This window comes from Sciurus carolinensis, chromosome 11 (genome assembly GCF_902686445.1).
Source record: "Sciurus carolinensis chromosome 11, mSciCar1.2, whole genome shotgun sequence".
NCBI classification, from domain to species: Eukaryota; Metazoa; Chordata; class Mammalia; order Rodentia; family Sciuridae; genus Sciurus; species Sciurus carolinensis.
Window position 1 is genome coordinate 43,013,964 of NC_062223.1, and position 14,068 is coordinate 43,028,031.

The following is a 14,068-nucleotide window of genomic DNA, read 5'->3' on the forward strand; positions in this document are numbered from 1 at the left end:
TTGGCCTATACCCAAAGGACTTCAAATCATCATACTACAGAGATACAGCCACATCAATGTTCATAACTGCTCAATTCACCATAGCCAGATTGTGGAACCAACCTAGATGCCCTTCAGTTGATGAATGGATAAAGAAACTGTGGTACATATATACAGTGGAATATTACTCCGCCATAAAGAATGATAAAATTATGGCATTTGCAGGCAAATGGATGAAATTGGAGAATATCATGCTAAGTGAGATAAGCCAATCTCAAAAAACCAAAGGACGAATGATCTCGCTGATAAGTAGATGATGACACATAATGGGGGGTGGGAGGGGTTAGTGTTAGGGTTAGAGTTAGTGTTAGGGAGGGGGGCAAGAATGGAGGAAGGAAGGACTGTATAGAGGGAAAAGAGGGGTGGGGGGTAGGAGGAAGGGAAAAAATAGCAGAATGAATCAAACAACATTACCCTATGTAAATTTATGATTACACAAATGGTATGCCTTTACTCCATGTACAAACAGAGAAACAACATGTATCCCATTTGTTCACAATAAAAAATATAAAAAATAAATGGGCTAAGGAACTGAGCAGGCACTTCACAGAATATATACAAACCATCAACAAATATATGAAAAAATGTCCAACATCTCTAGTAATTAGAGAAATGCAAATCAAAACTACTGTAAGATATCATCTCACTCCACTCAGAGTGGCAATGATCAAGGATACAAGCAACAATAAGTGTTGGTGAGGATGTGGGGAAAAAGGTACACTCATACATTGCTGGTGGAACTGCAAATTAGTGCAACCACTCTGGAAAACAGTATGGAGATTCCTTAGAAAACTTGGAATAGAACCACCATTTGTCCCAACTATACCACTTCTTGGTCTATACCCAAAAGACTTAAAATCTGCTTACTACAGTGATACAACCACATCAATGTTTATAGCAGCACAATTCACAATAGCTAAGCTTTGGATCCAACCTTGATGCCCTTCAATAGATGAATGGATAAAGAAACTGTGGCATATACGCACAATGGAATATTACTCAACCTTAAAAGAGAATAAAATTATAGCATTTGCAGGTGAATGGGTGGAGTTGGAGAATATCATGCTAAGCAAAATAAGCCAATCCCAAAAAATTAAAGGCCAAATGTTTTCTCTGATATGTGGATGCTGATTCATAATGGGGCAGGGGGGATGAATGAAGGAACTTTGGATAAGATAGAGGGGAGGGAGGGGAGGGAAGGGGTCAGGAGAGTGGGAAAGATGGTGGAATGAGATTGACATCATTAACCTAGGTACTTGTATGATTGCACGAATGGTATAGACTCTACATCATGTACAACTAGAGAAATGAATAGTTGTGCTCCCTTCGTGTACAATGAATCGAAATGCATTCTGCTGTCTTCTATAACTAATTAGAACAAATTAAAATTAAAAAAAATAATTTACTTAGCATTTTAACTTGATTTCAAGGTAAGGGTTGTATATCATACTTCATATTGCCAAAAATGGAATTCATTGTATTCATTGTATTTCTATTTGTTTTGTTTTTAATAAGTTGTTTAAAAGCAGGGGAAGTCATTGGTGTGTTTTTTCTGAAGAAGTCATTATTGGACTTGCAAGTAGGGTTTAATGTTTATCACAGCCTTTATGCATATACTCATACACACATCTTCATAAAAGTGGATTCAGCAGGTATTGTGATTGTATCTGAATGTTTTTTAATACTCTTTGCTTGATTTTATTTTCCATGATGAGCATATATTACTTTATAATAAGAACTGTAAAGTCGTAGGGGTACTGGGCTAGCTCAGGCGGAGGTAAGAGCCGCGGAGTCAGGACCCAGACCCCAGGAGTTGGGTAGGAGCAGGCTTGTGGCAAGCAGCCTGCAAACTCGTTTATTGCAGGAAAAACCATACATTTTATAGACTTTTAGCCCAATCACAGTGTGCCACAGGGGATCAATCCACCAGGCTCCCTTGATAACACTAGGTCAACTTGGGGCAGTTGTTTACATTCCTAGGTGGTCAGAGCAGAATGCTCCTCTCTGCAAGTTTACACACTTGAGACATTAACTGCTGCAAGCCAAGAACTAGAATTTCTCCCAACATCTCCCCATTTTTATTAATTTGTACAAGGGATTCCTTCAGGAGAATCTGATTGACCTGAACCCTCATGAGTCTCTTGTTGAAAATGGACCATAAACATTTAAGAATTGCAAGAATTATAAGGAAGACTATACAGGCTAATCCTACCATTGTAGTAGGATTTAGCATATTAAGCAGGTTCTATTTAAAGGTAGTAACACAAACCTCTCCCCGGGAGGGAGAAGGGGGCCACAGCTGATGTTTTAAAGCCCCAAGAAGTGAGCACACCTTAAATCCATTATAGGTAAAGGTCTCTTTTGTTCTTCAGTTCTTTTCCCCCTTATCTCTCCTTCTTGCCTATGTGATTAGGCCTAGTTTTGCAGGTGAGATGCATAAAGTGAGAAGTGAATGGGCAGGGGAAGGCAAATCTGGTAATCAATGGGCTCTGCAGATCCTGACATTACATTTTCCCAGGGGCAGTCTCCAACTTCCAGAGGCAGATGACTCTCATGGCCTCCATAAAGTCACTTTGGAAAAAAGACAGAATATTTTTAAAATAAAAATAAAATTGAACAAACAGAGTCTAGGTTGAACATGTAGCTAACATAATCTCATGTGTACACTGCCTTAATTGATAAGGTGTTTTGTAATAATAAGGTATTTGTAAATTTTCTGGACAGACTGAAGCATGTTCCTTTCAGCACCAGTTTTTTTCTCTTTCAGCCATTTCAGTGGGCCTTTTGTAATATGTACTGGGCATCCTGCCTTGTTATTGCAGCCTGTTCCATCGTGTTGAACTATATGGTTCCATACTGAATAATCACAGGTTGCCAAATAATATAGTAAATCTACTTCCTGAACATTAACAACAAAATATGTTTGTAATAGTTTTTTCCCTCTCTGTCCCCTCTGTATGGTAGATTTTCTTAAGCTTCTTCAACTGAGCTTCTTATTAGAAATATCAGCTGAAATAGTTATTTGACAAAATAATGCCTATTTAAAAAAAATTTTTTTTTTTTTTTTAAGGACAATGAACATCCAAGATACCTGATCCCAGAACTTTGCAAACAGTTTTACCATTTGGGTTGGGTCACTGGGACTGGAGGAGGAATTAGCTTGAAGCATGGGTAAGTTTCTGGCTGGCTTATCTCTGGGAATTTTCCATATGAGCAGACCACAGGGAGCCTAATATGTGGTATGTCCAAAGAACAGCTGAAGATAAGTTCTATGTGATACTGAAGGTATTTAGTTTCTAAATAATCAAATGGCTATTTGTATAACTAAATGGAACCAGTGTGCAAAAATAGTTATAATAAATACCTGAGGATTTATGAACTGCCTGCCACTTCTAATCAGTATTTTTGTCCTCAGTTCTTGGAGTACCAAAGTTAGATCATGTGTTGCAAGTATGTTCATATGTCTGGAATTATAAAGAATCCTTTCTAGTTAGACAAGATTTGTTTCAAAGTTTCAGATACTTATTTTTTAAAAAATATTTTTTGTTTTAGTTGTAGATGGATACAATACCTTTATTTTATTTATTTTTATATGGTGCTGAGGATGGAACCAAGTGCCTCACACGTGGAAGGCAAGTGCTCCTCCACTGAGCTACAACCCCAGCCCAGATACTTATTTTAAAATCACTCAAATACTGAGTATTAACCATTAAAATTGTAAAAGTTATGCTTTATTGAGTCAAAAGAAAGACTATGTGCTAGTCTAAATATATGTATCATTATTAATGGGACATAGCACCTGCTGAGCTTTATTCTTCAGAGGACAAAAAAAGAGGTATTAGACTTGTATCAAAACAAAAAGAATAAATAGCTCGTTAGATTGTTCATTAGATTTATTCAGTGTCTTTCCTCCAGGAAGATGAAGAATAAATACCCTACTAACAATGAAAAGAAAGATTGTAGAGTCTTAATTCTCTCACAGGTTTATAAAATAGGATTAATTTTTTTCTTCTGAAATACTTTAGGAATATTACTGTCTGGAGACTAAATGTTTAGCTGAGTGACATTGATGACATTGATTTATTTATCTTGATTCACTTTCTTTAATAAAATTGGATTGTTAAAACATTTATATGCTATGAGTGTGAGTATAGATAGATAGATAGTAATGCCCCCAAGGAGGCTGCATTGCATAATAAAAAACGAGATATGAAATAAAATCAGAACATGTTGGACAAAAAGTATTTTATGACATTCCACAAGATGGTGCCATTATAATTTCACCTGCTTCAAATTACTAAGTATAAAATATTAATTGATCAGTGGGAAATAACAGGAGTGGCCTTGGTCAAAAACAGGCACCGTTGTGGATTAAGCATGCACTCAGAGTCCAGTAGGACGCTGTTCCACTGGTAGATCAGTGTGTCCCTCTGTGCCGCCCTGTTGCTGTCATTCCAGCTGCTAATGTGTCAGCTCAGCATTGTGCGTGATTTCTAATGATTTTGCCAAAACTTTTAAGTTGTTCTGTTCACAGCAGACTCTATGCTAACAACAATTTATTCATTTCACTTATCCATTTAGAAGCCGAGTCACAGTAATTTGGTTTCCCCACTGTATTATTTATAATAAATCATGTTCTAAATGTTACCTTTAATTAGCTGCTGTTTGCATATGTGAGAATAGCTTTTGTATGTACAAAACAAAGCTGCCTCTCAAACTGAGCTAAAATAACCATTTCTGACTTAAAAAATATCAGTTAAAAATAGGAGAATACAGAACTCAAGAGGGTTTTTTGTTTTAACCAAGTCATGAAGACTTTTCTTTCTAGCAGAACTTTCCTAATCTATGCACTGTGTGTGGCCACCATAAACCACTTATTGGTACATCTTTTAAAATTAAATGGCTTTTATAGCACTACAATCAATTTATAGGAAAGTTGCATCATGTGTAAAATACTTTTTCTATAGATTCTTACTGGGTGAGGAGCTCCTCCTGGAGGTCACAGATAGAAAGAGCCACAGTCTCATGGCACTATTTGGAACTGTGCTAAATTTGAGCTTTACAGACTGAAATAGATATTTTGGAGTGAAATGTTGAATGTCGTTTCTGACATTTGAATGACTTCGTGAGCTCACATCCCTAGCTTTGTCAGCAGTGTCATCCTCAGGTCAGTGGTAGTTTGGTTTTCTTTTTCTGGATGTTAAGGCAAATACATTTGGAATGTGTTTTCAGAATAGTACTGACAGTAAGCCCTTTGGCTGATCCTAAGGTTTGCTAATACCATGCCAGCTTACCCCCTGATTTGTGTTATGAAAAGATGTATGTAAGAGATAACTAAGGACAAACTTAAGAGGTAAACCAGAAGGAAGAAATGGAGGACTAAGAAAATAACAGTGACCTAGGTAATTCCAGGACACTCTGCTGCCATTGTGTTTAGGTTGGGTCCTCACCATTCAAATTTAACATTTTGTATTTTCACAGTGTAATATTGATAGGTGTCAGAGACACTAACCCTGTTTCTCACTATTAGGATTACAGTTTAAACCCATATCATAGATGAGATCATCGAGTCATATCCTAACGATTTTTTTATGAGCAGAGAATAAATAAAAATAGAAGTGACCACAAATCTATTATGAATTATTGCTTTTATTCCCCTGATTACCACATAGTGAAAGATCAGGGAGAATAGAGAAGTAAATTCCAAATCTTAATACCTTAAAATTCAAAATTCTTATTATGTGTGGCTTACAGTACCAAGTAAACCCTCACTGAGTCTGGCATTTTTCCCTCCTAAAATAAAAGCCCTGTCACTTTGTTTTTATTCTGCTATCTCTTTCTTTGTAGGTGTTAATATGTTTTGGTCTAAAAACTATTTAGCTAATCTTTTAATTGCCCAAAGTTGATCAAAGTCTAAATTGATTTCCATTTTACAAAGGCAGTAATAAAGACCAATTAGATTGATAAATCACTAGAGTAAACAGAATAAATACCCTGGGTTTTCCTGCGTCATTGATGGGTTTTGTTTGCTAGCAGGCCATTTTGTACTTTATTTTGGTCCGTTCCCAGGACTGCATAAATTTCTTCCTACACCAAAGATCTATGAGTCCATTTACCTATGGAGGTGAGTAGATGCCATACTACCCATGATTCTAGATTTCTTTTGTGTTACACAAAGAGAAGAATTTTAGATGACTGCTCTTTGTAAAAGGTCCCTGTTAACAGTGATTCCTACCCATTCCCACTGGTCCTGAGGAGTGCCCTCTGTGTTATCCTGAGCAGCAGAACTCTAGAACAGTAGCTGCTTTATGAAACCTATTGCATGCATGCAGCTTATTGTGCATTGGACTTCACTCATATTATCAGGCATTGATTTCCTAGACTTAAATTTACCAATGGAACTTTAAAGAAACTTTTATTCACCTCACATTTTTGTTAGTTCCAAATGTACAGGTTTATTAGTAACCCAAACTTTGATAGACCCTCATCCTAATTTTCACTATGAAGCATTTAATATTTGTTGAGTGTCCCTATGTCTGTTCCTCAGTAGCAAAAGCATCACGTGGTGCTTGCATTTTCTTAGTTTGTGTTTATGTGACAGCTCATAAACACTTTCCACCAGCAGCTGAAACTTGCAAGTGAGCCAAAGAACTCTTGATTAGGGTGGAAGGAGTATAGAGAAGATTTTGAAATTAATTCACAGATCAAATTTGAGAGTGCCTTGTAGAAAATGGTAGAGTGTAGCATCTCCCTTAGTACCATATCCTGTAGTAAAGAGATCTCCACATGTGGCCATTCTTATATTTATAACTTTTTGCATTTGTTTTACTTCATTATCAATTATTTTCCAAGATATGTGTTTTTCAAACAGGATAGAGTTCTATCCAAAACACTATTATACTGTAATTTAATAACCTGCCCAGCAGAGGTCTCTGAACTTCATGGTTTGTAGTAAGCATTTCGGCAATAAAATTAAACCTGTGTCTTTGCACACAGAAATCTCCTGTTGAGCACATTTTCCTGATTGGATTTTAGAACAACTGTATTTCACATACGATAGGATGAACTCTACTTAAATCTTAAGATGCCAAAAGCTTACATGTTCAGATTTTTACTTCTTCCAACTAGGTAAAAGCAAGGTCAACACTGATTTTACAACATAAAAAGAAATAAATAAATTTGAAAACAAACAGCTACTAGTCTTGTGTTATGCCACCAGCATTACCAAGGCATTAAAGTAATTTAGTGTTCTCTCTATGCATCCTAAAGCCTTAATTAAACCAGGAAACGGTATAACATGATTTATAAATAATATTAATGATTATACTGCAAAGATATTTTTGTGCATAAAATTAAATAAATACCAATTTCCATATTTTGTGTTACCAGCAATGAAATCTACATTGCTCCTTCAGGAGTGCAAAAGGAACGAATTCAGGTATGGTAAATGGATCCTTTTTAACCCAAATGTCTTTTCTTTTCTTCTTGACTATTGTTTTATGAAATGATTATGTTAGTTTTGAGGGGTAGTTATACTGTGATAATTTAAGTAACTAATCAGCAAACATTTGTTGAGTAAAAAAATATTTATTGAATAATTTAATTTTTTGAAGGCGGTAAGTATCCTCCATGCAACCAATATATAAATCTCACTCAATAGGTAGAGGGCAAAAGTGAATAGTGCAATTGTAAATCATATTAAAAAGTGATTATAATTTTGTAGCCTTAAGCATCTTGCTATCTTTATAAGGTTAGTTGGGTAATCAGATTACTGGTTTCAGATGGCCCAAACTGATTCATATTTTGTATTAACAAAACTATTTCAATTTAATGTTCTAAAACTTCATTTCAAAGTTTTGGGAAGTTTTATTTTATATTAATACTGGAATCAAGCCCAAAATCTTGTTAAGATAAACATATAATACTTCTAAGGCAAGAGAAAAGTAAATATATTTATTGTGGTTTGTAATAAGCTCTAACAAAAGTTATAGATCAGAAATACACATGCATTACTAAGAAAAGTCTGCAGGTCTATATGGTTCCTTAAAACCTGAAGTATAAACCAAGTATGGTGGCATACCCCATAATCTCAGTTGCTCAGGAGGCTGAAACAGGAAGGTCCCAAGTTCAAGGCCAGCCTGGTCAACTTAGCCAAGATCTTGTCTCAAAATATTTTTAAAAGGGAATTGGGAAGGTAGCTCATGGTAGAGTGCTTGCCTAGCACACTAGAGGCCTTGGGTTTGATCCCCAATATTAAAAAAAAAAAAAAAAGAATAATATACTTCATTGAAATCAACCTTTCTGAATGCCAATTATGTTTCTCAGGAGATAGGAAATTTTTACTTTAAGATTATCCTCAATGTGGGGAAAAAGGTACACATACATTGCTGGTGGAACAGGGAATTGGTGTAACCACTCTGGAAAGCAATATGGAGATTCCTTAGAAAACTTGGAATGGAACCACCATTTGACCCAGCTATCCCACTCCTCAATTTATACCCAAAGGAGTTAAAATCAGCATACTACAGTCACACAGCCACATCAATGTTTATAGCAACCCAATTCAAAATAGCTAAGCTATGGAACCAACCTAGGTACCCTTCAACAGATGAATGGATAAAGAAAATGTGGTACATATACACAATGGAATATTACTCAGCCATAAAAAAGAATGACTTTATGACATTTGCTTGTAAATGGATGGAACTGGAGATTATCATACTAAGTGAAATAAGCCAATCCTCAAAAATCTAAGGCCACATGTTCTCTGATATGCAGATGCTGACTCACAATAGATGTGGGGCACGGGGGAGAAGGGAGTGGGGATGGGAATGGGAAAAACAGTAGAATGATTCAGACATAACTTTCCTATGTTCACATATGAATACCTGACCAGTGTAACTCCACGTCACATATAACCACAAGAATGGGAAGTAATACTCCATGTATATATATGTGATATGTGAAATGTGAAAAAAAAATTGTAACACCCATCTGGGAATGTTGTTTTATTTAATCTCCCTGAACTATAGTTGAGAAATTACAGGGCCAAATTAAGCTAAATGAATAAAATGATATTAGCATCATTACATGTATATTAGTTTTTCCTATCAATTTTTTCTTCACATTTTATTTTTAAACTCTCAAGAAGGGAACTATTTTTATTTCTCAATAAAAAGGGCGCTTCTAATCGATATTTTTAAGTCATCTTTTTCTTTCTCTCCTTCTCTAAGTAGCCGGAAGACATGTTTGTTTGTGATATAAATGAGCAGGATATAAGTGGACCTCCAGCATCTAAGAAGCTAAAAAAAAGCCAGTGCACTCCTCTTTTCATGAATGCTTACACGATGAGAGGTATGCCGGAAATGCCTTTGGCACCAAGAATATTTGCAGAGTGGGCTCCCCAGTAATAATAGTTCTTATTTTAGTTAACATTTCTTGAATATCTATCCTGTACAAGAACATTAATTCATTTGGTTCTCACATCAGCTTTTGAAGAATGTCCATTATTATTCCACTTCCCCTCCTACCTATGTCATGCAGTGTGTGTGTGTGTGTGTGTGTGTGTGTGTCTGTGTGTGCTCTTTAAAAGCTATCATTTGTCTTCAGTAAGCATGGGACCTTATTCTTCCTCCTCCAGGAGCAGGCGCAGTGATTCATTCCCACTCTAAAGCTGCTGTCATGGCTACCCTCCTCTTTCCAGGACGAGAGTTTAAAATTACACATCAAGAGATGATCAAAGGAATAAGGAAATGTACCTCAGGCGGGTATTTTAGGTATTATTGCTGTCATTTTTTTCTTAAATAATTTGAAATTATTTTTCCTTTTTGATAAATAGGATACTGATCATTTATGCGTATAAAGAAATGCTGTGGGATCTGTGTTAAATAATGCCCCACTTAATATTACACTTCCAGATCTGTTCTCAGTGACACAGATCCTCCTCCACTCTTCTTCAGCCATGGTAAATTACTAGCAACATGAATAATGAAATGTTCATTAAAGTGAAATGAAAAAAATCCTTGGCTGCAATTTCTTTAGAAGTGGAAAAATTCTGTCCCTATATTGAGGCACCCAAAGAGCAAAATCTACCCACCTTCACTTTGTCTTCAGGAGGTCTGAACTGCCTCTAGAATTCATGTTGATCCAGTTTAGCATTTGTAGAATGTTTTCATATTTTTTAAAAGTTTTCTAATCATTTTAATTAAATAGGTCTCTATGTTTTAGAATTTTTCAGTGTGGAAGGTAGCTTGGATTGTAAGTGTAGAACAGTGACCTTCTAGATAAGCTTAAGTAAATCCTGCAGCCCACAAAAAAGTGGTCATTATTCATAAATCTAAAATATTATGGCTTGAAGAAGCAGGTTCTTGGTGCCCCGGTACAAGCCATGCCTTGCCTTTAAATTTAGTGGCATTCTTCCTGAGATGTCACCCTTCTTGATTTCCTAAGGGCCTGGTGGCTTGACTTGTTTGGAGGAAAGCCGTGCCAGTTTTACCATACTGTGCTCATAGCAGTGTCTTCTTGTTATTGCAGGTAGTAGGAACTGCACAAACTGGTGTGCTGAGAACTTAATTTGATTTCAGTTAATATTTGTTGTGTGCCTAAAGCATTCCTCAGCACCATGAAACACCTGTTTACTAAAGTTAAATATTTAAATTGTGGAAAGTGTACATACTGGAGAAAGGATAGCCTGTCTTGCCTTTTCCGTCTTTGGGTCTCGAAGGAGAAGCCACATGGGTGCTATCAGTTTCACATGCATTTGATTGCTTTGGTGAACAAATAAAAGTAAGTCAGAACAGTGTGGGGAAGTGTGAGTTAGGCGCAGAGCATAATAGAGAGCCTCTTGAATTTTGTGGAGAAAAGAATGATATCAATGAAACAATGCTATTTGATATATATAACATATACATTTATATATATTTTCAGTGTGTCAGAATTTAAAGAATAAAAACATGTGTGGTGGGGGGGCTAGGGTTTGAACCCAGGGCCTTGCACTGAGCTATACCCCCAGCCTAAAACTCTTTTTAAATGCCCTTTGCAATTTTATTTTGGCTTTGTTGGGAAATGAGTAACAGGTTCATTATCACAACTCAGGAGGTAGTGATATTTTATCTGCATTTAGGGAGAATCCTAAGGATCTAATCAAAAGAAGGGTTAGTGAAACCTGGAAGAAGGAAGAAAGAATGGAGTTTTGATATCCTCTACTCTTAGTTTTATTTAAATCATCCTTTTAAAAAAGGGGCTTAAAATACTTAGCTTTTGCCCAGGGAAGTCAACATGTGCAATTGTCCTCCCTTTTGGAAGCAACATGCCTGGTGAAGTGAACAGAGCACCAGTGGTCAAGGAACTATCCCCGTTTCCTGTTGAACTTGCTGAGATCAGTATCCTGCCTGTGATATGGGCGATTGGTTTGAATTAGCTCTCAAGTCCTATTTTGCACTTGGAAATATTTCCGATCAGTGTATGCTAGAAGAAAATATAAGTTGTGGTTCTCCTGGACAGTTTTAGGAAAGATTTTGAACTAGCAACTCATTCCTTCCGTGTTTGAGGATGTTTTATAATTACTTCTGTCTTCATCTAATGTTAAACAATGGGCAATTCCTAACTATTAATGATAATGGTTGGCCACATGATTAATCACATGACAGATACTTAATCTATACCCACCCTAAAGCAATAATTTCTGGTACCACTTTAAGTAGAACTTTTTTTGTTGTTGTTAGGTTTACACACTACAGAGATGGGAAAAGGCAGATATTACATTAACAATGTAAGGGAAATTCATGTGAAAAGGAAAACTTGTCCAAGCTTTATTTGTTTCTAAGTGACTTCAAGAAATAGACTTAATTTTATTGTAACCAAGTTTTTTCCTTGAACATTGTTACATTTTGTTCTCATCATAAGTATTTACTGAAATAAAGTAGAAATAAAAGAAGTTCTGATGCTACATTTTTGAGAATATTCATACCTTTAGTAGTTATCGCTAGAAACTTTTTGCTATCATACTGCTACAAATCACACCTATATTTATTGATTTGTCTGCCTAAGACACTTTGGAGTTCTACAGAAATAAAACACAATGATCTTAGATTGTTGGGAAATTCCTACTTAATATTTAGTTCAGTTTTTAATCCTATCAACACTTCTGATTCTAAGATTTTCCTTCTCCTATTAAAATATTATGATTGTCTCTGCTTCAAGGAAATACTTGTATGATCTTGATGGTTTCTTTGTTAGATTTTGGGATACTATACAGATTTCTACCACATATACTTAGGATTGTCTGCCAAATTCCCAAGGTGTCTTTTGATATACATATTTATGCAAGATACACAGAATAACATGCAACATCTTGTTCATAATTTGGAGTGACTTTCCAGATGTAAAGAGAATATTTAACTGGTTACTTGACAAAATTACATACTATATATGAATACCTTTTTTTATTTTAACGGAAAAAATGGCTCATTTTGTCTATAATTATAGGTATGATGATATGTTAGTGGTACCTATTGTTGAGAACACACCTGAGGAAAAAGACCTCAAAGAGCGAATGGCCCGTGCAATGAATGAATACCCTGACTCCTGTGCAGTCCTGGTCAGGCGCCATGGAGTGTATGTGTGGGGAGAAACGTGGGAGAAGGCTAAAACCATGTAAGTGTAAATCAGACAGTTGGGATAAGTCATCATACCCTGAATTTGCAAATGAAAAAAAAATGTGTTATGATTTAAAATGAAGAGTAATTGTCGTGTTTCATTGGTCAAGTGGGTTTAAATTTGAAGGGTTGATCGTTTCCAGATATTTGATTTTTACTGTGTATTGATTCATTGAGAATTATTTATTGGATGAGCCAATATTTGGGAAGGCCCTGTGGACAGGTAAAAGGGAGACACAGATTCGAAATAATATGCCCTATTTCAAAAAATAGCACACAGTAAAAACTATAAATTCTTGTAAGTTGTCTATTTAAAACCCTCTTTCATTTCCTGAGAACTGTATAACATGGCTGCCTGATTCAGTATGACTCCTTTACATATTTTTAAATTGTTGAGGGCAAAATATTCTTATATGGGGGAAATACACAGGTACTAGGAATAAAGCCCAGTTAACTGGATGGAAAAGAGATGTGGTTATTTAGGATTGGAACTCCATTTCAGTAAACCTTCATTTTTTTCTTTTTTCTTTTTCTCTTCCAGGTGTGAATGTTATGACTATTTGTTTGATATTGCTGTATCAATGAAGAAAGTAGGACTTGATCCTACACAGCTCCCAGTTGGAGAAAATGGAATTGTATAAGCCAAACAAGTTTAATTATGCAGATGTAAAACTGAACTTGATTATTATTTCAGTGAAACCTGACCATTTTTTAAATGAATTGAAATTTCCCAAAAGACCATTAATTTGTCACTAAATACTACAGATGATCACATTTAATCTTTTCTGACATTGAATGGTATTTGCTCATATTCTCCTAATTTTAAATGACAAGACAGCAGAATAAAAGTTTTTTACTCAGTGTGCTTTATGTTTAAAATCTGTGACAGCAAAATATTTGTCTACAAATTAATACCTTTTTTATATGCATTCAGAGAATTCCTTTTAATCTTTGATTCTGTTATCTGGTGATAACAGAATTCATAGTAAATTTTCATGTAATTATGAAATGAGCATTTTCTTGTTTTAATGTTTGTACATAAAATTTATGTGAAACATTAAGACCTAATGTATCCCCCATATTTGATGTCAAAACAACAACTTTGTAGATCTCACCTATAAACAAGCATTTCACTATACAGGCTGAGCAGCCATAATCAGAAAACCCAAAATTCAAAACTTTTTGAGCATAGACATTTGCCACCAACCTGTGACTGGTCATGGTCAAAACACAGGTACGCTCATTCATTGCTGGTGGGACTGCAAACTGTGGTGCAACCACTGTGGAAAGCAGTATGGAGATTCCTTACAACACTTGGAATGGAACCACCATATAACCCAGCTATCCCACTCCTCAATCTATACCCAAAGGAC

At 35.6% G+C, this 14,068-nt stretch overlaps 1 protein-coding gene across 1 annotated transcript in view; it reads left to right on the forward strand.

Annotated features, from left to right (window-relative positions):
* Positions 1-13,560, forward strand: part of Apip (APAF1 interacting protein) — a 29,857-nt gene extending 16,297 nt beyond the window's left edge. Inside the window, exons 2-7 of the mRNA XM_047515789.1 lie at positions 3,110-3,210; positions 7,429-7,477; positions 9,276-9,393; positions 9,680-9,815; positions 12,526-12,693; positions 13,237-13,560. Coding sequence (XP_047371745.1) covers positions 3,110-3,210; positions 7,429-7,477; positions 9,276-9,393; positions 9,680-9,815; positions 12,526-12,693; positions 13,237-13,336 — 672 coding nt within the window. The 3' untranslated portion in view covers positions 13,337-13,560. The remainder of the gene's footprint in view (positions 1-3,109; positions 3,211-7,428; positions 7,478-9,275; positions 9,394-9,679; positions 9,816-12,525; positions 12,694-13,236) is intronic.
* Positions 13,561-14,068: the final 508 nt, after the last annotated feature.